This window comes from Dendrobates tinctorius, unplaced genomic scaffold (genome assembly GCF_039654945.1).
Source record: "Dendrobates tinctorius isolate UK_male_01 unplaced genomic scaffold, ASM3965494v1 ptg000064l, whole genome shotgun sequence".
Lineage (NCBI taxonomy): Eukaryota > Metazoa > Chordata > Amphibia > Anura > Dendrobatidae > Dendrobates > Dendrobates tinctorius.
The window spans coordinates 49,852,120-49,878,208 of record NW_027361732.1 but is presented as its reverse complement, the minus strand read 5'-3'; the positions used below and the strand labels follow the sequence as shown (position 1 = coordinate 49,878,208).

At 43.9% G+C, this 26,089-nt stretch overlaps 1 protein-coding gene across 2 annotated transcripts; it reads left to right on the top strand.

Annotated features, from left to right (window-relative positions):
- The first annotated feature begins 4,980 nt into the window (after positions 1-4,980).
- ACOD1 (aconitate decarboxylase 1) lies at positions 4,981-25,577 on the top strand. Of its 2 annotated transcripts, none has more exons than XM_073580403.1 (5): positions 4,981-5,145; positions 16,011-16,172; positions 17,064-17,153; positions 22,071-22,276; positions 24,040-25,577. In XM_073580403.1, the coding sequence occupies exons 1-5, from the start codon at positions 5,020-5,022 to the stop codon at positions 24,986-24,988; spliced, it is 1,533 nt and encodes a 510-aa protein (XP_073436504.1). In that variant the 5' UTR covers positions 4,981-5,019; the 3' UTR covers positions 24,989-25,577. The 2 variants fall into 2 exon arrangements, with proteins under 2 accessions (XP_073436504.1, XP_073436505.1); XM_073580404.1 differs by lacking the exon at positions 4,981-5,145 and adding an exon at positions 13,214-13,268.
- Positions 25,578-26,089: the final 512 nt, after the last annotated feature.

The following is a 26,089-nucleotide window of genomic DNA, read 5'->3' as shown; positions in this document are numbered from 1 at the left end:
TGCGATTTTTTGTTGTTATGCGCACAATAATGCTACAAAATAACGCAGCGCTTACCAGCGTTTGCATGTGCTTTTGACATGCGTTTCATGTGCGCTCCAAACGCAGCGTAAAAAAAACGCTAGTGTGAAAGTAGCCTTAGGGACTGCTCTGATATGGGTATACCTTGACGTTTGGTAGAGCGGCTTAGTATACATTTTTTGCAAAAAAACGTATCAACCAAATACCCTGTTTTGTTATCATCTTTTTGCTGTTTACTGTTACTTTTTTACAGCAGAGTATTTTAATACGTTTGTTATACTGTGTTTTTCTGTGTTTCAAGGAGGAACTAGGTAGAGGGTGTGGGTGGAGGAAGCAGATAAGAGAAGGGCAGCTGGAGAGAAATCTGACAGTTGGGAGTGGAGAGTTGTCATGGTAACAGTTGGACAGTTGGAGGAGGAGTCAGGAAGTGAGGCGTTGAGTTGGTGCTGGGGACTGAAGGAGAGAGGAGCACGTCCCTAGACTAGCACAGCATGAGATGAAGGAGAGAAAGAAGAGGTCCTAGGGGCATGGGAAGTGAGGAATCCACCCGTGGCGCCCGAATCCACGCCCACTGTAGTCGGGTGGAGGGACCAGGTTTTAGTAGGGGACTGGCCCCAGACTAGTAGAGAAACTAAGGACTTAGCTAGCATACCGGAGGCTGTAGCTACTGTATGTGCTACAGCCTACTCCATACACATTCCCTGAAAAGGCAGCCAGATAGGATTAAGGGGGCTAAGAGAACACCGCCTGACAGGATTAGAGGCTGCTGGCTTGGGACACTGTGAATGAAGGCACAGGGTAGAAGAGGTGGGAGCTAGAGCAGAGAGACGGCCAGGAAAGGAACATAAGAAGGGGGTTCTGGTACAGTGGACCCCAAACTACCTGAGAGCTGGCTGGGCCACCAACCTGGAGGACACAGCACCCCAGCTGGGGATTGTAACTGGAAGAACTGTGAGTAAAAGTGTGAAGACTGCACTCCGCTGTGCCCTCCAGATTATTTACTGCGTCATCTGCCCTGCACTACAACCATTACCAACATGTTTAACACTATAACTGCCCTGGGGCCTAGCTCTCCCCGTGGAGAGCTGTACCAACTCTGCTACATCACCAACTGCCCCAGTGAATCTGAACTGCAGCGTCGGCTTCATCATCATTGCCGTGATTGCAAGGCCAGAAAGATGACCCGTGGCTACAACCCCAGATGCTGCACGGCTCCCTACAACAACATACACTGGCAGTGAATATTTATTTCTCTGTAATAGCGCGCACAGTGTCAGCTGCAGCCACTGACTTCCAGCAGCGACCGGGCGATCACGTGTGTTTGCTACTTAAGGGAATGAATATTCACTGTGCTCCACGCCTATGGGAGTGGAGAGAGGTGAATAGTCATTTCTCTTAAAGGGAATCTGTCACCCCTTTTTTGAGATATCATATAATATCATTCAATTGTGTGCCACATATGGATTCTCTAAGTACTTTTGCTTCCCCCTGACCCCGCACCTTTCATGCATAAATACCTTTTTTATATCGGTTCAGATGTATGTAAACTGCCGCTGTCCGGACCGCTGGGCGGGGCTTGTTCAACTGCTCCCCCCCTCCCTGTCTTGCTCTACACAAGAAGAAATGCGTTGAGCAAGACAGGGAGGGGGGAGCAGTTGAATAAGCCCCGCCCATCGGACCGGTCCGTGGCAGTTTACATACATCTGAACCGATATAAAAAAGGTATTTATGCATGAAAGGTGCAGGTCAGGGGGAAGCAAAAGTACTAAGAGAATCCTTATGTGACACACAATTGAATGATTTCATTATATGATATCTCAAAAAAGGGGTGACAGATTCCCTTTAAGTAGCGGGCACATGTGATCGCCCAGTCGCTGCTGTAAGTCAGTGGCTGCAGCTGACACTGTGCACGCTATTACAGAGAAATTAATATTCACTGCCAATATGATGAGATCGCCTGTATGTAGCAGAAATGCTCTGAGCGCCGACCCCCGAGTGGTGCTCATAGCAATCCGGTTATGACAACCATAGAGGTCTGCTGGAGACCTCTGGTTGTCATGCCAACCCATTGGTGACCCACGAACACGTGACGGGTTCACCGATGGGCAGGATTCCCGGAGCGCTTACCGGATGTGCGAGTTAAATGCCACTGTCAGAGATTGACAGGGGCATTTAACAGGTTAACAGCTGCGGGTGTATCACGTTGTTAGAGGCACATGTCAGCTGACATGTGCTGGGAAAGATGTTGGCTCAGCGCCAGAGCCCACATCAAAGGGAGGGATTCTGACGTGCGTGTACTATTACGCCCATCAGAAAAGGGTTCAAAATTAGCATCACCAATAGGCAAGATTTATTAGTCATGGTATTCTATAAATATGGTTAATTTAGGAAGTTATGTCATAATGTGAATACATCTGTTTTTATTTATGTGTTTACATCCCTAACAACAGCAGCAAAACTATAAAACTATTGGATAACTACACTAGTGGTGATCAAAAGGAACATGAGGATATCAGTTTACTAGCTGAGGCGTTCAGAGCTCAGAACGCAGTTACCCTACATATCTGGAATAACTGGACATAGGTTAAACGATCCATGATATTTTACTGATGTCCTTTTCTACCCCCCTCTTTTTTATATACACTCTATCCTCCTGTTCTTGAACATATATTAATCTTTCACTTATCAGTTCCTTCCTGATTTCAAGCATGAATACAATCACCAATGTGTAGGATCGGCCTAGTTCTAGAGCATGTCTGAAAGCTATGCCCTATGATGTGGCTTTGCATCAGATTATTTTGTATTATTTTGTATTTAGCATTAGACTGCTGTGTCCTTTTGTTTTTTCTTTTATTTTTTTTTGCTTGATATTATTTTATTCTGTTCTTGTTATTTCTAATATTAGGGTGAATATAATTTTATTTTCCAACAGTATTTATTTTTGGACATTATCACATGTATATTTGTACAGCACAAATGACAGAAAAAACTGATGGCACATCTAGAACTAGTCTGAATAGGTGCATACCAAAAAACAGCTTACATATCAAAATAAGGAAATAGTTGCACTCAGTTGCATTAAGGCATGTCAATATGAAATATATGAAGTGTGAATAGGATAATGGCTTTTGAAATTTAGAAAAAACATATGAGATACTTAGCACAAAATTTGGCCAAAAGATGTGAGCCCATTCACCAACATCAAGGTAATCTCATAATCGAATGGGTCCCAATTCTAACTGCCTAGTGTGAACTAACCTCTGGCTAATAACATGGTAAAGCCTGTATTTATAAGAAGATAGGAACCAAAATGTGATTGGATGTAATTAAAATCACAGCTTGATGAAGGGCGGAGTGCTCAGTCAGAAAGCTAGCATACAAATGGGCTCACATCTTTTGGCCAAATTTTGTGCTAAGTATCTCATATGTTTTTTCTAAATTTCAAAAGCCATTATGCTATTCACACTTCATATATTTCATATTGACATGCCTTAATGCAATTGAGTGAAACCATTTCCTTATTTTTTATTTGTACAGCACAGTAATCTTTGTATATTTCTTTTGTAGCGATATTTGAAAAAGACCCAGGTTGGGTCGAAACATAACCTATCACTTTACCCATCATCGCTTGTTATGATATCCAGCAGTGTGGTGAATGATTATTTCATGGTAAAATAAAAAAACACTAGTGCAATCTTCTCAGAGTGTGGATGATAATCTTGTACATTTTAATTAGTATGACAGCACCAATATGGCTCTGTCTGAACTTTACTTAGGGTAAAGGCCCCGTCACACATACAAGTTTTGTGACACAACAGCGATCTCTCCAACGAGATCGCTGTGTGTGACAGCGATTAGCGACCGGCCCCCCTGCCGGTATCGCTGATCGCTCTGGGAAACCTCTGGACTTTTCTTTGGTCTCTGGTCTCCCGCTGGCCAGCACACATCGCTGCGTGTGACAGGTGGGAGACCAGCGAACTGCTGGTAACTAACGTACACATCGGGTATCCAAGGGACGCATGTCCCTTAGATACCCGATGTGTACGTTAGTTACCAGCTCCCTGCATCAGCGCGCTGGTAACTAACGAACACAGCGACGCCGCACGCTCGGCGTCGCTGTGCTAATCGCTGGTGAAGCTGTCTGTTTGACAGCTCACCAGCGATCATGTAACGATTCACCAGCGATCCTGACACGTTGATATCATTGTCAGGATCACTGGTGAGTCGCTATGTGTGACGGGGCCCTAAGAGCAGAGACGCACTGGCGTATTTTTCGTCCAAGAATCGCATAGCAAAACTCTCACTGGCTGTCTGCTTTCCTGACCTGAGCTTGACAGCTGCATAGTAATCCATCAAGCTGTCATGCTTGGGTCAGGAGAGGTGCCGGCCAGTCCGTGCTATGCGATGCGATTATCACATGAGAAATTCGGCAGTGTGACTCCAGCCTAATTCTGATGACAGGTTATCTTTAAAGGGAATCTGTCAGCAGGATTTCACACACTAAACTACTTCTATGCGCATTTAGCTCTTTCAAAGACAAGTACAGCAATATCTTTACCTAGACAGTCCATTTCTGAGAAATCCGCATTTAAATTGATATTGATATTGAATTTGAATTGATATGCATATGGCTGTTGTAGTTCTGAAGCCTCTGTCACTCCAGAGAGGAATAGAGACAGGTGACAAATCCAAGGAACTGCTGATACGTGCCTTGGTCGAGCAGGATATAGAGCAAAATACTGGTGGGCACTGTACTGAATAAGGAGAGTGCCACTGACTGTGGTTCCTTTCCTCCCCTCCCCTTCCCTATGGGTAATGGAGCTGGCCCACCCACATTGTGGTGGGGAGGGGATTTAATGTTATAGGGCCAATGGGATCAGGAAGGGGTTAGCACGGCCCCTTCCTGTGGATATATATCACTGGATCTGAGGTCGCCCTCCCTCTTTCCTCCTGAGATCGGATCCTGGAAGTGCTTGTCACGAGCACTGTCCGGCGGCTGTATGGCAGACCCACTTATGGAGGCCCTGCGCTTATGGGTATTGCAGGAGGGAGAGCCCTGGCTGCGCAGCTTCCTAGCGGGGATCGGCACTCACCTGGCGGTCTCGCAGGTTACAGCTTCTTTACAGGTGCCTGGTCCTGTCGAGGCTTCATCGCGGTCTGGTCCGGCCGCCACCGCTGTTTTACAGCAGGAGCAGCTGGTGGCGGCGGGGCTGCTGGGAGGCAGGTGGTCCGTGCGGTGATTCCACCCTCCTTTGCGGCTGCGGGATGCCTCGCCGGCGTTGGCTGGGGTTTCCCGGCGGCGCGCGGCTAGGCTGAAGTCACCGCCCCCCGACTTCCGGTCCAGCGACGCTGAGCGTGGAGCGGCGTCTGCACGATGGGAGAGGAGCGCGCCGGTTCAGCGCGACACCTCTGCAGGGGGTCAGGGAGGCTGCGGGATTAGGGCAGGTGCCCAGCGTAGCAGCGGTTGTGGGGAGGGATTTGGGTCTGGCGCCAGGGGGGATTAACCCTATCGGGACAGCGGGATTCCTTATGGGTGGTAGGCACAGAGCAACCTCCTCTGGTTCAGCAGAGGAGCAGAGTAATGAACAGCCCATTGTGCCCAGGGTGGAGGAACAGAGGGAGGTCTGTGTCTCACAGGGACCTGTTGGGGGGGCAGTCCAGGCATCCTCTCCTCCTGCAGGGTTGGGTACGCCGAGCACTATGGTGCTTGCTCCTGCACCACAGGGTGGTGGTGTCCAAGGGGATGTTATTTAGAGCCCGGCTTCGGCTACTGCTGTAGCTAGTGGTAGCAGGGAAGCTTCCGTGGCTGCCGCAGTAGATGATTACCCCCTGAGGGGGAGGCGAGACAGGCGTAGACGCCGGAGATCCTCCTCCTCCTCCCTCCTCTTATTCTTCATCCCCGCAGTCGCGTTATCACGGCCACCACGCAATGCAGCGGCGTCATAAGAAATTGAGGCACTCAGGCCGCAGGGATTCCTCTCGTGGTCGTCACCATTCCTGGTCCTCGAGATATGGCTCTCCATCTTCGGTGTCAGAGGTGTCCAGTGCATTTGTGAGTCCCGAGCAAGCCTGTGGTCCTCCTCCCGAACGTTGGGAGTCGAGGGCTCGATCAAGGACTTCCAGCCTGGTTGAGCCGAGCGCACCTCCCGAGTCTACAAGTCACAAAATAAACATTCCGTTTTTTCCCAACCTATGTAGCTATGTAACCTGCTTGCATGTTATCCATTTCCCAGTCAGGTAGCCAGTTTCCAGTGAATAAATACAGACCGAAAAAGGCAAAATACTAAATGGGATGCCAGAGCAACCAGCAGCCATAATAGGGTAATATGCAAGCTCTCTATAGAACACTCCTGAATATAACCATGAAATCAAAAAGACCACATAGGAGTATAGAGTCCATGTTGCTGTTGTCATGATCTCAGTGTGGGTTTGACTCGCACACGTGGTGTTAATGTCTGGAACCAGTGCTGATGACTGGCATTTCTGGGGTTAAAGGTTGTGATCCCAGTGCAGGCTTACCTGCACACCTAGGGCTATGATTGTGGCCTCTCTCTGGTTCTGGGAGAGGCTTCTTATAGCCTCAGGACGCTCCCATCCCCGTCAGTTATACTTTCACCCTTGGCATTGTGTGGTGACCCCTGATTGTGTTTGTGCTGTGTTCTGGTTGCTTGATTCTCTGTGTACGACTCGGTCTGTTCTCTGGATATTGCTTTGGATTCTGCTTGGTACCTTCTATGTCTGTTTGGTTTTAACTTCTGCTTGGCCCTGACTGTCCATTCTGTCTCATCCCTGGTACTTTACTGATATGTGTATGACCTCCGTTTTGCCTGACTCTGAGTATTTCTGTTTAGTGTCCTGCCATCTCAGAAAGCATGATGCTAAGCCCCGCCCCTTGCAGTCACATGACCGTAGGTCCTGTGACTGCTTGCTAAACTTCAGCGTCCACAGGTCCTGTGTATCTGTACTTTCCGGCTGTACCTGACCCCGGGCCCCCCTACAGTGCAGGTGAGTCCCTGCTCAGTGGAGGCTGCACGCCAGCGCTGACAGGATCCTGACTTTATAACTGACCGTTAAGTCTTTGGGTTTTTTTTTCTTTCTCTGCTGAGAAATATGGATCCCATACAATCTCTTGCTGAGCAAATGAAAAATCTGAGTCAGATGTTTCAGGGTTTATCTCTGGAGCAGCAAGCTCTGGCTCGTTCTCAGCAGCAGGTTTCTGAGACAGTGCGGGGGGCTTTAACTGCTGGGTCTCTGGGGGCTGGGGCGAGTGATGTTGTTTTGGTGTCCCGAACCACCTGTTAAACCTCCTGATTTTTTTCTGGGAACAAAAAGGAGTTCAGGGTCTTCATGGAGGGGTGCAAACTCTTCTTTAGTTTGAGGCCACGTTCCTCTGGGGACGAAAGTCAGAAGGTAGGGGTCATTATGTCTCTGTTAAGAGGGTCCCCACAAGCTTGGGCTTTCTCCCTTCCTCCCACTGCCCCTGAGAGAGTGTCTGTGAATGCGTTTTTTGAGGCCCTCGGGCACATATATGATGAGCCGGACCGAGTGCGATTGGCAGAGGACATGGTGATGAGTGTCTGTCAGGGGAAACACTCGGCTGAGTGGTTTTGCACAGAATTCCGCCGCTGGGCCGCAGAGATCTCTTGGGATGACACCGCACTCTGAGGACTCTTTCGCAGAGGCTTGTCCGAGCGGTTACAGGATACCTTGACATTACATCCCCCACCTAACTCTCTCGAGGACGCCATGACCCAGGCCGTCCGGATGGACCGCAGGCTGCGGGCCAGGGGGGTGATGCAGGCGGAGACTCCATTGTTCCCTAGTGGAAAAGAGACTGTTTCTGTACCCATGGACGTAGGGGCTCTCTCCCTGAAGGAAAAGGAGAGACAACGCCGGAGAGAAAAGCAGTTATGCTTCTACCGTGGTAAAACGGGACATTGGAAAAGGGAGTGTCCTGATTGTCCATCCTCAACCCGGTCGACGGGAAGCGACTAGGTCTGGGTAGTCAGCGGGGAGACTACTCAGACCCTCAGGTACCCTTTTCCTCGTTTTCTAAGGTGTTGCTCCATGTGAACTGTTAGTGGACGATTGTTGTTTTCCCTCTACAGCTTTTGTGGACTGCGGATCATCCATCAATCTCATTGACTTCCAATTGGTCACACGCTGTAAGATAGGGACAGTTAGACTTAAGGTTCCGATCAAAGTGGTGGCCATTGACTCCTCCCCCCCACTAAAGAGGGAATTCTCTTTATGTCTGACTTGTTTTCACTCAAAGTTGGCGCTACCCATGTGGAAAAATTAAGTTGTTTGGTTCTGGACAATCTACCAGCAGGATTGGTGTTGGGCATGCCCTGGTTACAACGCCATAACCCAGTCATTATCTGGAAAACAGGGGAGATTGTTCAGTGGGGGTTTAATGATTCGATGTTATGTGATAAGTCTGCACTATTGGTTGAACCTGTTAAATCTGTATCTGTGTCATCTGTCGAGCTGGAAGGTATTCCGGAGTACCTGAAAGAATTCGAAGATGTGTTCTCTGAAAGCGAGGCCGAGACGTTGCCGCCACATAGACCCTTTGACTGCGCAATCAAGTTAGTCCCGGGGGCTAAATTGCCTAAAGCCCATCTGTTTAATTTATCTGGCCCTGAGCGCTTGGCCATGAAAGATTACATTGCTGAGAGTCTTCGCAAAAGACACATACGTCCCTCAGTCTCACCTGTGGCGGCAGGGTTTTTTTTGTTAAGAAAAAAGATGGTGGTTACGTCCCTGCCTCGATTTTCGTGAGCTGAACAAGATTACTGTACGAAATACGTACCCCCTTCCGTTGATTCCCGATTTGTGTAACCAACTTTCAGGGGCAAAATGGTTCTCCAAACTGGATCTTCAGGGGGCATATAATTTGATAAGGGTCTGGGAGGGGGATGAATGGAAAACCGCGTTCCTCACGACTGAGGGACTGTTTGAAAATTTAGTCATGCCGTTTGGTCTTACCAATGCCACAGCCATATTTCAGAATTTCATCAACGTGGTATTCTCGGATCTCATTGGTCGTTTTGTTGTTATTTACTTAGACGATAGACGATATTCAGATATACTCTCCCGACAGTCAGTCTCATCTGAATTGTGTACGAACCGTTCTCCAAAGACTGAGGGAAAATCATCTGTATGGCAAATTGGAGAAATGTGTATTTTTTGTTCAAGAATTGTATTTTTTGGGATTATTTGTGTCCTGTGAGGGTTTTCGCATGGACCCCAAGAAGGTGCAGGCCATTGCGGATTGGGTGCAACCCCGAGACCTTAAGGGTCTTCAGCGCTCCTTGGGGTTCGCCAATTATTACCGCAAATTTATTCGGGGGTTTTCACAGGTAGTCAAGCCACTTACAGATCTTACTTGTAAAGGTGCGGATGTGAGAAACTGGTCCGCTCGCAAAAGAGGCCTTTGCGACCCTGAAAAGAAGCTTTATGTCTGCTCCCGTGTTAGTACAGCCAGATCCGTCCAAACAATTCGTCGTGGAAGTGGACGCCTCTGAGGTGGGGGTGGGGGCGGTGTTGTCCCAAGGGCCTGCCACTCTAACCAACCTCAGACCATGTGCTTTCTTTTCCAAGACGTTCTCTGCTGCGGAAAGAAATTACGACGTAGGCAATAGAGAGCTTCTTGCGGTCAAATTGGCGTTTGAAGAATGGAGGCACTTTTTGAAGGGGGCCAATCACCCAGTTACAGTGATCACGGATCACAAAAATTTGAGTCTGCTAAAAGACTAACGCCCAGACAGGCCCGTTGGTCTCTTTTTTTTTTCCTGTTTTCAGTGTACGATTACATTTCGTCCAGGGTCTAAGAATGTCAAGGCTGACGCCTTATCGCGCAGTTTTTAGCCGGTGTCGCCCCCTGAACCACCGTCTTCCATTCTTCACCCTGGGGTTGTGATAGCAGAGGTCTCGTCTGAATTGGAACGGGAGATTCAGGGGGCCCAGTCGCGGGCCCCGGCGGCCAAGCCGGAGGGGAAGTTGTTTGTCTCAGAGCAACTTCGCCTGAAACTCTTGCAGGAATTCCATGAATTCAAGCTGAGTGCTCACCCTGGTATTTCAGCCATGCGTCTGGCGGTGGCTAGGATCTTTTGGTGGCCTACCCTTGGTTCGGACATGAAAAAATTCATTGCTGGTTGTGGGGTCTGCGCTCGTTCTAAAAGCTCTCATAGCCGGCCGGCAGGGGAGCTGATGCCCTTGGCAGTGCCCGAAAGACCATGGACTCAATTATCCATGGATTTTGTTACCAATCTCCCTCCATCTAAGGGTAATACAGTGGTATGGGTAGTGGTGGACAGGTTTTCTAAGCAGGCTCATTTTGTACCCCTGTCCGCACTACCGTCAGCTGAGACATTGTCCAGGTTGTTTGTGCAGCATGTGATCCGGTTGCATGGGGTACCAAGATTGTGGAAAAATCAATCCAGTGGCTTATAGGCTGTGCCTTCCACCCTCTTTCAAGATCCCTAACGTCTTCCACAAATCTCTACTGAAACATTTTGAAGCAGTCCGGGGAGACTCTGAGTCCGCTGCTCCTCCTGTTTTGGTTGAGGGGCAGGTGGAGTACGAGGTTGGTCATATCGTAGATTCCAGGTTGGTACGGAGGTCGGTACAGTACCTGATTCATTGGAAGGGGTATGGACCGGAAGACAGGTCCTGGGTACCAGCCCGGTTGATGCATGCTGATCGCCTGGTGCGGGCTTTCCATGCTAAGTACCCGGGCATTGAGAGGGGGGTACTGTTATGATCTCAGTGCGGGTTTGACTCGCACACGTGGGGTTAATGTCTGGAACCAGTGCTGATGACTGGCATTTCTGGGGTTAAAGGTGGTGATCCCAGTGCAGGCTTACCTGCACACCTGGGGCTATGATTGTGGCCTCTCCCTGGTTCTGGGAGAGACTTCTTATAGCCTCAGGATGCTCCCATCCCCATCAGTTATACTTTCGCCCTTGGCATTGTGTGGTGACCACTGAGTGTGTTTGTGCTGTGTTCTGGTCGCTTGATTCTCTGTGTATGACTCGGTCTGTTCTCTGGATATTGCTTTGGATTCTGCTTGGTACCTTCTATGGCTGTTTGGTTTTGACTTCTGCTTGGCCCTGACTATCCGTCCTGTCTCATCCCTGGTACTTTACTGATTTCTCTGTGTATGACCTCCGTTTTGCCTGACTCTGAGTATTTCTGTATGGTGTCCTGCCATCTCTGAAAGCATGATGCTAAGCCCTGCTCCCTTGCAGTCACAGGACCGTAGGTCCTGTGACTGCTTGCTAAACTTCAGCGTCCACAGGTCCTGTGTATCTGTACTTTCCAGCTGTACCTGACCCCAGGCCCCCCTACAGTGCGGGTGAGTCCCTGCTCAGCGGAGGCTGCTCACCGGCGCTGACAGGATCCTGACAGATGTTTATGTAAAAATATATAAATGTATTAAACATATACTGCATGAATAACAATGCACATATATAGACAAATATGGATTCAGGTAATGATGATGGCCAAGGTCACCTATCAAAAATCTAAAAAGTGCTAAAGTGCCAGAAATAAACGTACAATAAAAGGGTAGATGTACTATTTCCTAAACCAGCAAAGTCCTTTGCATGTGCACCAAGAAATAAGCTGGAATACATTAGATCATTCAAGCATAGTGCTTTCAGTGGTGCACCTTCTCATGCTCCAGCCCTATCTGGTGCCCCAATCACAGGTCTACAACTACAACTGAGAGTGCACAGATCCTGCCATACAGACAGCGAATTTTGCTTGGCAACATCAGAGAAGAAATGTGATGCACTGGTGAAGAGTTTTTTTTTTTTTATATATATGCCTGTCATTTACCGTATATAAGTAATTCTACAAAACTCCTTACCAAGTGTACTCCAGTCACAAGTAGTTCATTACAGCCTTCATTTCCTCCTAAAATTAATAAAGATCACAATCCAAATCCCAGCATAAATAGATCTCCAAATAAGTAACCCACCTCAAAAAAGTTCTCAGAATAAATCATAAATGCAATACAATATACAAACCCAGACACTGAAAATAAATAAAATAAATTCAGACCTCAGAAAAATGGTCTGTATTACCCTGGCCTCAAAACAAAAGAAATCCCAGAATGAATCTATACCCCAGACTACAGACTTTAAACATAAGTACCGACCTCTCAAAATACAAACACTAGACCTGATCCCATAAATAAATACAGTACAGTATAGAAACCCCTCAGAATCAATATATAGCCCCCAGATGACATCCCAAAATTAATACACAAATATACCTACAGGTAGCCTAAATACTTACATATTCTGAAAAATGTACAAACCTCAGATTAGACTTCAAAATATAGATCTTCCTAATAAAATATAGATGCCAGAGCAGGCCACTTAAATATGGAGAACTCAGATGTTGAAATAAATACAAAACCCCAAACAAATACAGCCCCCTTAATATAAACTTCAGGTGTCCTCAACAAATATAGTCACAAATTCTAGTCTAGTACATACAGCATGCACAGGGCAAAATCCCTCCATGGTCAAGTTAGTTTGCTACAATATATCAATATTTACGAATAAGGCTCTGTTCACATGTCTGTCATAGATCCAGCAGAAAGTTTAAAAACTAAATAATGCAGCATGCTATGCAATGTTGGTCAACTGCTGGACCCATGATGTTAACCGGTTGGACACCATTGATAGTCATTGGGGTCTGTTGGAAATCCTTGATGTCTGGCATGTCCAGGGTCCTTGATGTCTGGCATGTCCAGGGTCCTTGATGTCTGGCATGTCCAGGGTCCTTGATGTCTGGCATGTCCAGGGTCCTTGATGTTTGGCATGTCCAGGGTCCTTGATGTTTGGCATGTCCAGGGTCTTGCATTCCCCTCAGTAACTTGTTCTGTTCCTAACATGGAGAAGAGCACCAGACTAAAAAAAAAAAATGCTGATGTGAAAAGGCCTAAACATTGTAAAAATAATATGTAAGTAAATGGCAAAATATGTGTGTAAAATAGGTCATCATCACGTGGCTAACCTCACCAACACTCCGAAATGATGACTTCTTTGCCTACGGTGACTGGGAACTTGAAAATTATGTAAAATGGAAAACCCAGTTAAAAAAGGGGAAGAATGAAACTTGTGGGAAGGTGCTTAGACTATAAAATGAGCCAGGATGTATGTAGCAATCAGAGAAGAAACCTCGTTCAGGAAGCTGCTCATTCATTCTAAGAAACATGATTGCTACGAAGGTATTGTTCTCTGCTTACTCTATTCTGGATAATATTATTGCCATTAATATAATGAATGACAAAGTATGTCAATGGTGATGATCAGATTTATTTTATTTTACTTGTAGCATATTTGGCCTTCTGCTTAGCAATTTGATGACTCTGTACCTGTGCTTTTAGTTTATGATAATAAACACACAATTAAATATTCAGTCCTCATACAAGTAATTTTATATGATTTACATCTAAGTCTTGACCAAATTGGTGCTATTTAAATATACGAATATTTTGGATTCTTAAAAGTAAAAAAAGACATATTATGAGATGTCAATCAGAAACAACAAACTTTATGAAGCTGGATCACTGTTTTAGTAATTATTGCTGGGTTTAGTAATAATAGAGGGTATTATGATGTTAATAGACTTTTGCCTTTTCAAAACATAATATATTATACATAATTATATGCTTATATTTGTATTATTACTAATATTATATATTTTAAAGAGCCATAAATTCCCAAAGTGGATTAGGAGAAAAATTTTTTGTTAAACACACACTAGAGGAGAAACAGAATAATATGGCGGGAGAGAAGACCCTGTCTGTAAGGGCTTACTATCTACAAAGCAAGGGGAAAGGCGACCGGAGGCAACGTGTATTTTTGACAAACGTCTCAACTTTCAATTGTGAATAAACTAAATATAGTGGGTGCCATTATTTTTTTGGTGCAATCTGCCAAAGGAGTACACGGTATCTGGAGTAAACAGGATATGATAGAATTCTTTGGCCAATTAATTTAGCGTGTTTATCTTAAAAGCAAAAAAAAGAGTGCAAGAGATGTTTGCCAGCCATGCTCCCTTTAAAGGGATTGACATGCAAGTTTTCGCTTGGTTAGGCTTTTACACTCAATAATTGAGCGAAACTTTTCAAAAAATGCTCAACTTTTTACAAAAAAACCTATGTAACTGCATATATATGCATGTGACATGAACATAAATGTATTTTAAAAATAATATACACATTAATTTTCCATTTTGTGAGTATTAAACTGCATGGTAGGTTACACTTTTGAGTAATGTGAAAACAATTCCAAAAGAGACACTTTTTTGGCATGAGTTAATCTTATATAAAAATGTAGCTAACTCACAGGTTACTTTTTTTAAGGAACCTAGTGTGTCCTTTAGATGTAGCTCATTAAAGTAGTGGGTAGAATTAAAGGGGATATAACCATTTACTATTTAGTATCTGTGTCCAGCCTAACCATTAGGCCTGGTTCTCACTGGGTAATACTTGCCATATGAGGCGTCTGGACATCGCGGTCCGTACTCAGGCTGAGAATATTCAACTTTTTAAACTGGTCTTAAAGGGAACCTGTCACCCCCCCAGGCGATTTTAAGTAAAAGAGCCACCTTGTGCAGCACTAATGCTGCATTCTGTCAAGGTGGCTCTGTTACATAGCTTCCGTTCCACCGCAGAAATAATCGTTTATAAAATTGTTCAAAAATACCTGAAATTTGACAAGGGGGCAGGTCTTTCCCCTTCTAACAGACGCATCGCATCCATCACTCATTTCGTATTTGGCGCCACCTCCTCAGTTTTCTTTTGAAATGTGGCACCTGCGCTGTACTATATCTTCTTGGGCATGCGCAGTCAGCGCTGCCCGTGCTCTCAGATCACATCCTGGCCTTCATATCGCGGGGGCACAGATCCCGCCCCACAGTCGCTTATGATTTATTCACACTGCGGGGCTGGGAATCTTGGGCATGCGCAGTAGTTATCTGCGGCTGTCATGCCCAAGATTCCCAGCCCTGCAGTATGAATAAATCATAAGCAACTGTGGGGTGGGATCTGTGGCCGCGCGATATGAAGGCCAGGATGTGATCTGAGAGCACGGGCAGCGCTGACTGCGCATGCCCAAGAAGATATAGTACAGCGCAGGTGCCACATTTTAAAAGAAAACTGAGGAGGCGGCGCCAAATACGAAATGAGTGATGGATGCGAGGCGTCTGTCAGAGGGGGAAAGACCTGCTCCACTGTCAAATTTCTGGTATTTTTGAACAATTTTATAAACGATTATTTCTGCGGTGGAACGGAAGCTAAGTAACAGAGCCACCTTGACAGAATGCAGCATTAGTGCTGCACAAGGTGGCTCTTTTACTTACAAACGCCTGGGGGGGTGACAGGTTCCCTTTGAGCTCATACAGTTATCGTACTGGATGGAACTGAAACTCTTTCAAACCAGTAAATCCTGTTCAGAACGTACAGCGTATGATACTTTCTATATTTCATGCTCAATATTTTTGTTTCTAAAACTAAGCGAACACTTGTGGATATTCTTTTATTAATGATTATTTACATAGATTGGATATATTTCTATTTAATAACAACTTTTCAGTTACTCTGGGAATTTCACACATAGCAATATGCCATAGGGTTCCAATAAAATATAATTCATTATATTCAAAGCTTAAAGGAGTTTGTTTTCTTATAGACGACAATCTTCAATGAAACATGGGGTAGGTTAAAAATATTAGATATTTATGGGGTCCAAAGATCGGACCTCCACCAAATACTAGGAGGAGTTTACATGAAGAGGCATTCAAGCATTCGGGATGTTGTTCCATATAATTCACTGTGGAAACAGCCAGATAGGTGATAAACATGGACTGTGGTAAAACACCTTTAATTTCTTATTTAACAGATGGAGCAGATGAATTCTGTAACAGTGACATGCTGCAAGCTTATTTCTTTTCATGTTGTTTCCAGTCAGTCACAGGGAGTTTTGCTGGAATTATTCATGGTCTGACCACCAGTAATCTAACACAAGCGTTGATTCAGAGAAGCAAGCGTATGATTTTGGACACCCTAGGAGTTGGGTTGATTGGTACCACAACAGAAGTCTTCCATAAGGCATTGCAGTACAGCAAAGTAAGACATAGTTATTACTGTATGTTCCGATATAGCATTAGTATTTTTTGTATTAGTTACTTAAAATTTCTATTTCAGAAAAATATCTTTGCAGAAACTGAAAAAGCATCCTGATTTGTTGCTCCAATTTGTTCATATTATTTTGTGTATGTGACCTTCATTTTAGGCAGTTTAAATCGATTAAAGCACCACTCCAGGGTTGTATTTTTTTATCGGCATCGGAATGGTGCTTAAGATGCCTGACTGTAGTCTTATACTTACCTGTTGCCTTCTTTACCTACTATCGGCACCACTTTGGTCCCGTGGTGCAATGCTGTGACTGCAACTTCATCACTGGCTGGAAATCAGAAGTAATAGTCACCACCTCTTAATTCAAGTCTATAAGAGCCAGAATGAGGAGCCCATAGACTTGCATTGAAAAGTGACCTCTGGCTCGCTCCAGCAAACACTGGAGCAATCCGGCAGGTCAAAAACTGCTGAAAACAGATGGGGGCAGCGGTGATAGAAGGTAAGGATGTCAGCAGGTGAGTTCAAGACTATAGGCTAGGAACTTAGATTAGATGCACAACTCTAGAGCTCCAATAAAAACACCCATTGGAGTGGTGCTTTAACAAATGTTAGTATCTGCAGTAAATATGACCTATGTACAGTTATTATTTTATACTTGAGTTGCTATATAATAAGTTATGAAACATAATCAGTTATATATTTATAAAAATATATTCCCAGTGAACGCTATCTGCCGGTACATGTAATTTACTTCCATAGTGATAAAAGATAATCATTTGCTATTTGACAGTGACAGCTATTCTCTGTATACTTCTTTGTGTACTTTTCTGCTTTTTTCTTTCTTTTTCCTGCTTATGTGATCACCTGCTTTATTGATTTCAGATTTACAGCACCGACATCTCAAGCACTGTCTGGGGCCATCCTGACCTTCGTCTTCCTCCTCTCTATGCCTCTTTTGTCAATGGCGTTGCTGTAAGAAATCATCCTTCTATACAATTATCTCTGATCAATATTGGATTGTCACTAACCATTTTGTAGAAATAATACATAATGATACATGAACAATGTCTTCAGATTGGTGTAAGAGTTAGATGCTGCTCGCGGAGAAGAAAGACTGCAATCTTCTATGAGCTTAGTGCTATAAGCTGACATTGGTATTGTCTTTTGCATTTATTACAATTCTGGACTTAATGTTTTAGTAATGGTTAAAAATGACATAATGGGGCAGCTTTGTTAATGTCGCCTAAGGAGGTGAAAAGTTAACTAGAAATTCTTAAAATGCGCATATTTATGAAAGAAGTTCATGCCAATGAACCTGGCATATTTTAAGACTGTCTAATCTAATTTTACACCACTTATTAGTTGGCATACTATGTACCAGACATTTACGCAAAAATTTTGGCGCATCTTTTTGCCTCATGGTATCGCTCATTAGGTCACTCCCCTCGCCCTTATTGATGAAGCTATGCCACCTTGTAGGACTATGTGCCAAAAAGGAGAAATGCGGGTGTGCTGTGCTCCTGGTGAAGAATTCACAGGATTCAGATAAATTGAAATAGATTTCCAACACATTTCTAGGTCAAATGGAAGCTTTTCTCAGTGAATCCATAATAATGATCTTTATTTTGGATCACTGAGGAAGAGATTCAACCTAGAAACACATTTGGGAATAAACTACAATCTATTTCTACTCAACAGAATCCTGTGAATTCTTCACCAGCAGCACAGCACACCCCCATTTCTCCTTTTTTGGTGTATATCGATGTTGGTTTATCGAACTAATGGAGCAGCAGCAGCTGCAGTATTGTTATCGAAGGCTAATCAAGTGCTGTGGATGCACAGCATCACAAGGAGAGAGTAAAATGCAATTAAACCACATGCTATTTGGTTAAGGCGCCAGGTGCGCTTTTTGTCAATCATTAGTCCATAACCTTTCAGTACTAGTCACAAAAAGTGTCTAAAACTCAATAATAAATATGGTGCATGTGTGAGCAGGTTGTGGGATGTAGTGATGGAGCAAGGGTTAACAATTTTACTTAACAGGGGAATACTCCACGTTAAAGGGAGGACAAAACAGTACAATTTGCAAAGGATATTCAGGGTTAAAGAACAATGGATAGAGTAATGGCAGTTCTGTTGAATTCTGGCTAGAAAGTCAGTAGCTCCTCAGACTATGAAGTCAACAGCGCCGACAACGGCAGGCGCGGTGTCTGTTCCAGTGGGATCCTGTAGACAACAATGTCTCATTTTCTGACGGCAGCGGTCGGTCTCTGGTACCTTACGTTGCCCCTAGTACATATGCTGCAGTGGCTGACGGGCCCCAGTCCTGTACAAGCCCAATGTGGCTTGGCAAATATACACTGGCATAATCAGGGCGCAACTGTCTGTCCCGTACCTGGTCCCTCTTATGTGGCACATGTGCTGTATTCAAGGACACGGAGCGTACGGCGCCTTACTCTCTGGTAGTCACCGTCACACACTGCATGTCCCTCTCTCTCTGGTCCCCGCTGTTGGCAACGGGAAACGGTGGACACTAGCCTGCACGATGCTGGTGCTCCCAGGGCGGAGCACTCTTTTCTCTGAACTGCTCAACACACGGCTCCTCCTGAGTGCAGCAGTCCCTCTGCAGATGGCAGGGGACTCTCCCAATGCGGCCTGTCGCAGCGCCGGGTGGGGAAAGGAAGCAGAGCGCGCTGCTCGCCTGACTGCGCGCTGCCCTGGATTGATGCCAAACTCCCTGCTGCTGCACGCGCTTTTTCTTTTATATCTCAAAGCCTCCCTGGGTTCAGAGTATGATCCGGCTTCCTATGTCTTCCCCCAGGAAAGGGAATGCAGCCTAAACAGTTCCGGACCCGGCACGCAGGTACCTGCGGTGCAGTCGTCCCCCATACACATGCAACGAAAGACAAGTTTTTTTGGCTGCAAATTGTGTGTGAACTCTAGCATATTTAGCTTGATACATACTGTATGCCATAATGTCTGAATATTTTAGAAATTTGATAAAGAGGACCTGGCAATTCTTCTGACAAGTCTGTTATAGTAAATAATTGTATTTTTCTAAGAATAAAATCTACGTTACAGCATTGTTTCTTTGAAATTGGTGTTGTTCTGTTTCTCTACAATTCCTTCATATAATGTTGTCTTTGACATTCTAGGAACAATTTGGTCAATTTATGTTTAAATTTATTCAGCTAGCAAAATATTAAGCAGGAATTAGGTGGGAAAATAGTTAACTGATAAGTAGGCACTCTGTGTAATAACTGCCATAGACAAAACGGTAGGAAGAAATGCATATACTTCCTTTTTGTGATGTAGCGGAAAGCGCTCTAGCCTGTTGCAAAACATATATATTTGGCAACCCAGATATCTATTCATATTGCAAAATAGACTATGAAAGTTTTGGACTGAATCAGTTATCATAATGTTAGCACTGATAAAAATAAGAAATAAGTACACTACTATGTATGGGTATGTTCTTTATTTTTGTTTTATGCAATCACATTAGCAATATCAGTAAAACCAATGTCATGTTAAAAGGGTTGACCAGTCTTCTTATGAAAGTCTTCGGTTACTTTGTGACTGCAGACTTCTTAATCTTCACAGCATACACATCACACGCTGTTAAAAGTCTTATGTGTTGTCGGTATGTGCAAGTGGTCACATGACCAAAAGGGTACAATTTGCATGTATGAGATCACATGCTGACTAGACATGCTTGGCCTCACTTAATACAAATGTAAAGAGTGAGGTTGTGCACGTCTAGTCAGAATGTGGCTGGAAGTAAACAATTAGCTTTCTTCTGGTCACATCAACACCTGATCTCGGCGGCAAAACTGGAGAATCCTGACATCATATGGTGTGCACTCTGTAAGGATTCAGAAGTTTTCAATCCCATGAAGTGACTGCAGACTTTCATCAGAAGGCAGGACAACCCCTTTAAGTAAATAATTGTTATATCATGACAATGGCACATGTCAAGAGGCAGCATGTGTACAGTCAGTTCATGAAGTTGTGGTGCTCGAAGAAGGAAAAATCTATAATCACCAACAATAGGCAAGTGAGCATTAGAGCTGGATCATGGGGCAATGGACAAAGGTGGCATAGTTTGATGTGTCATACATTCTCACATCATGTGGATGGCCGGATGCTCATGTTGCTTTCCTGGGGAAAAGGCAGAACAAGTATTCGCTATGGAAAGATAGCAATCTGGCAGAAGTAGTGTGATTGGGGCATATCAACTGCAAAACCTGTTTCACAATATTACATTGAAATATCAATACTGGCAAAAATAATGATAACAAAATTAATGCAGATCACAATTGCAAAAAATACGATCTCTTGGTTTGAGTATTTAAAATAGTTAGTATAAAGGGCTTTAAATAAAGAATAGACAATGTACCACTCATCTAAATAAAAGGTCAAAACGCACAGAAAGGATCTGCCTACATGCTTGACGCGCCAGGCTACAGTCTATGACTAAAAGTTTGTTTCAAGCCTGGGAACTTACTGAGAAGCATCTTTAGAATGGATCTTGGTATAGTTTGCCTTTAATCTGTAAACGTGCTGGATTGTTCATCACTTTTCTGTAGATGAGCATGCATCTGATGTATTTGCAAATTACCCTGCCGACTCTCCACTAAAGTTACATTTACATCGACAATTGTGAACAAGTGTTCCTAATGACGCTTGTTTCACAATAATCTTTCAGTGTAAATAGGCCGCTGATCACCTAATTAATGAACAAAACACTCATTCATTGGGTGAAACGATCTTTTCGCATAGTGCAAAAATCATTGTTTTCGGCTGTGCATCATCCTGTGTAAACAGGACATGCTCTGCCAAGAACCATGGCAGCCTGTATACACTGCGTGATCTGTTACAGGTCGCTCAGTGATCATCATTTACTTATTAGGTTATTAAATGACATACAATTGGTAATGGTTTACAGATTTACCAAAATGGCTCCTTAGATAACTTTTTGGTGAGCAGTTTTCAGCAATCAGCATTGGCCTCTGCCAATTCAGTATAGATCTAGAAAGTGCCAACAAGTGTCGCTGTGTTCTGTAATATGGATCCCATTCAGTGTTGCCACATATGTGATTTTGTAAGAGACTCAGGTTGCCCAACATGAGCTTGATAATACAGCTTATTCTATTTCTGAATTTCTAAGAAACTTAAATTCAAAGAATCACAATAAAAATTTCAAATAGGAGAACAGAAAGTTGCCTGCCAGTAAAGTAATGTGTTAGTCCTATCTCCACCTAAAAAGCAACTTACAACATTCCCTTATTGGCTTTGGTCCCCCAAGCACTTTTTTCCTCTATTCCACCCAATCTCCCACAATTGGTACCCTTTTTTCTCATTTCAGCTCCCTAGTGTTAATGAATCAATGTACAACTGGCCAGTCTTAACCACCCATTGTGTAAAAGGAATGTGAACCTGAGCTACTGCATCAATCAGTTGTCAATCACACTTACGACACAATATCACACTCTCTTCTGACAAAAGAAATGGCAGTAGAGTGACAGAGGTCTACTTTTATTTGCTGTATCAGAAATGTAAAGGGTTATATTCCCACCTTAGCAAGCTATCACCTATCCAAAGCTCTATTTGACTATCCCTGACTCTCCCATGGAAAATATATGCAGTGGAGATGTGCATTCTTGGCCACCAATCCATTCTAATGGGGAATTTCAGAGCCCCATTCTTGGGATTTGTGGGGTCCTAGCAGTCAGGCGCCCATTGATCACCAAGTTCTCACCTATCCTATAGTAGGATAACTACTTACTAAAATGGGAATAACCCTTTAAGGATAACATGAATAATTTATTAGGAGTCTATATTTGGCTTGTTTTACTTTGTAATTGAAATGTGTTCATTATTTTGTAGGTTCACTCAATGGACTTTGATGACACTTGGCACCCTGCCACACATCCATCTGGGGCTGTCCTTCCCTCATTGATTGCCCTTTCAGAAACATTACCGTCACATCACAAGAAATCTGGACTCGATTTTCTATTAGCATTTAATGTTGGCATTGAGGTGCAGGGAAGACTCATGCGGTTTTCTAACGAAGCTAGCAATATTCCAAGAAGGTATGTAATGTTAATTTCACTTATGGCCTCTGTAATGGTGGAATCCATTTTAGAATACTGGCACAGACATCCATTTTCTGTGGGGTATTCTGGACGCACAATAATTATATGTTGAATTTCTAAAAAGACATTTTTCTCCCTACGCACCGTTCTTCAGAATATAGCTGAATGAACATTATGCAAGTTTTTATTTGTGGCCTTCATGATTTCCACTGAAAAAGAATGTAGTGTTCATCTCACATAGACAAGGTTTGAGACCCCCCAATGGCAGTACTCACACTATGTTAATAAGATGCTTGAAATTTAACATATAGCACGTTAGTTAGAAATGAAGATTCAACTACATAGATGATTGAATTATTACCAATTAGTAGTAAGATGTTAATACAACCAATGAGATGCTAATGTTTTTGTATCTTATCTCTTTGCAATGCCCAAAAAGATACTGGATAAATATGTATTAACCTCCTCTAATAAAGGGGAATCTTGTTATACAGAAAACTGGTCTGTGACCTTATTCCCTCCGTCGACGGCATTGATCTACTGTATGACACGAGGCTGATCCCTGCATGGCTGGATCCAATAGTTGCCATGAGACCTCATTCAGACGTCCATGATTTTGCTCCTATTTAAAAACATGGACTGTTGTTCATCAGTGCCTTAGATCTGAGTTTCATCAGTCTATGGTCAGTTTTTACCATTAGTGTTTCATTAGTGATTTTCATATATGGAAAAATAAATAAATTACAAAGTTTCTCCTATAAGTTACAATGTTAAAGAGAACCTGTCACCCCCCCAGGGTGTTTTTAAGTAAAAGAGCCACCTTTAGCAGCACTAAGGCTGCACTCTGTGAAGGTGGCTCTTATGTTTCTGACCCCTAGTAATGCCGAAATATTGACTTTTATAAATAGGTCCCCTGTATGGCGTCCCAGAGGTATGTTGTGCCCCCCTGTATCAGGCGCCTCCCAGCCATCCATCATGCCCCTGTCTTGCATCTGGGTGCCACCTTCCAGCCGTCCATCATGGTTTGGAGGTGGCACTCAGACGCAAGAGCGGGTATGATGGACGGATGGGAAGCGGCACCCAGACGCAAGACAGGGGCATAATGGACGGCTTGGAGGTGGAACACAGACACAACAGGGGCATGATGGATGGCTGGGAGGCACCTGATACAGGGGGACACAACATACCTCAGGGACGCAATACAGGTATGGAGACCTATTTATAAAAGTCAATATTTCGGCGTTACTAGGGGTCAGAAACATAAGAGCCACCTTCACAGAGTGCCGCCTTAGTGCTGCTGAAGGTGGCTCTTTTACTTAAAAACGCCCTGGGGGGGTGACAGGTTCCCTTTAATCACGGACAGCACACAGGCTGTACACTGATGCCATCCATGTGCTGTGAGTGATTTTCTCGGACCTATAGACTTATATTGGTAACTTTGATCCATGATACGAATCAAAAACAGACATCTCTGCCATTTTTTTGGCGGATATGCGGTCCACCCAAAAACATGAACATGTGAACGGCCTCAAAAATTATAATAGATATGTGTTCTTTCAATGAAAAAAAAAAACACAGAACACGTACGTGACAAATGACCAACTGAATGAGGTCTAAAGCAAACACTATCTAAAAACTTTATTTTATATGCACATTCTGTAGTTAAATTTCAGTTTGACTTGTGTTATTTATGTGTATGAGATGTATTATTGTATTGTGCCCAGTTTTCCTTCCTCACTATACTTCTTCTGTTTCTGTAGGTTTCACCCTCCTGCTGTGGTTGGCACTATGGGAAGTGCTGCAGCTTCTTCTAAATTTTTAGGCCTGGATCAGGTTCAGTGCAGAGAAGCCTTAGCTATTGCTGCATCTTATTCTGGGGCCCCTATGGCAAATGCAGGAACACAAACTAAGCCCCTGCACATAGGTAACGCCGGCAGGCATGGCCTGGAAGCTGCTTGCTTTGCATTTTTAGGTCTAGAAGGAAATAAGCAGATCTTGGATTTAGAGTCTGGCTTTGGTGCTTTCTACCATGACTACAACCCACAAGCCCTACCATCCCTAGAATCCTACAACTGGCTGCTAGAGAAACAAGATGTGGCGATTAAACGGTTTCCTGCTCACCTCGGGATGCACTGGGTGGCAGACGCTGCATGTGCAGTACGGAAACACATAGCTGGTGATGATGAACCACTGCTCATTGATAATATTCAGAAAATTGTTCTCAGAATCCCGGAAGCCAAGTATGTGAGTCGTCCCTTGCCAAGTTCAGAACATGAAGCTCGTCATTCCTTTCAGTTCAATGCTTGCACAGCTTTGCTTGATGGACTTGTTTCCGTCCAGTCTTTCAATGACCAGAATATCTCCAGGCCAGAGCTAGAGAAGATGCTGAGTAAAATAGAAGTGGTTCACCCATCTGACAATCAACCAAATTTTGAAAAACTGTACTGTGAGGTGAGCGTTACATTGACAAACGGAGCCACCTTTACAGAGAGGTGTAACACATTTTACGGTCACTGGAGAAAACCATTGAGCAATGAAGACTTAGTTAAAAAATTCAGGTCTAACGCATTGACGGTGCTTTCTGAAGTTGCAGTAGATGGTATTGTGGAGATGGTGAACAAGCTGGAAGATCTATCAGACTGCTCAGAACTATGCTCATTTCTGAGACAAAGAGGACAAGCAATTAGCAAGCAAGAAATATCTTCCTAAATAAATGTAGCTGCAGCCATTGTGACAATGAAATACATCTGTAAAGGATTACTAGGTTTTGATATATTGATATCATGATTCAAAGGGGCTGTGCAGGGTTAGAAAAAAAGCTCGACATTTTTGCACAGAAACAGCTCCACTCTTGCCCAAGGGTTGTGTATGGTGCTGCAGCTCAGCTTCATGCACTTTAAACATACTTGTATATAAAGCTGGGACTCAGTTCTAACTGTAGCCAAAAACGTATTTATATTGAGTGATTTCTTGAAGATGCCCTCTAAATATAAGCGAGTAATCTGTTATTTCTTTTTTTATAAAAATCAATAAGCTTAAAATGAATAATACAATGTTAATACACAATGATATGTATAAAGCAATTATATTTGTCATAAAATTAGATAATCGCTATCACTTTTGTAATACATTTCATTTCACTTTTTAACACTTTACAGTATGTGTAATTGGTAACATGATTCTACATGTTTTACAATTATGTAACTAGTGCAATCTCCTAAACTGTCAGGGCTTTGAATGAAACAGTCCATGGTTTTGTTTATAACTCATTAAATTGTATTTGATAATTTATTAATAATACTGTATTCTGGTGATTTTTTTCTGTAATTTATTCCACTTCGCAACATACTTAGCATTGCATTATACTATTGCATGCTTGAGTATGTCCACTTACCATTAAAGGGAATCTGTCACCCCATTTTTGCTCTATGAGCTGCAGCCACCGCCATCAAGGGCATATCTACAGCATTCTGTAATGCTGTAGATAAGCCCCAGATGTAACCTGAAAGATAAGAAAAACAAGTTTGATTATACTCACCCGGGTGTCCGGTCTGGTCCGATGGGTGTCGCGGTCCGGCGCCTCCCATCTTCTAGCGATGACGTCCTCCTTCTTACTTCTGCCTCGGCTCCTGCGCAGGCATACTTTATCTGCCCTATTGAGGGCAGAGTAAAGTACAGCAGTGCGCAGGTGCCAGGAAAGGTCAGAGAGGTCCGGCGCCTGCGCACTGCAGTACTTCACTCTGCCCTCAACAGAGCAGATAAAGTATGCCTGCGCAGGAGCCGTGGCAGAAGTAAGAAGGAGGATGTCAT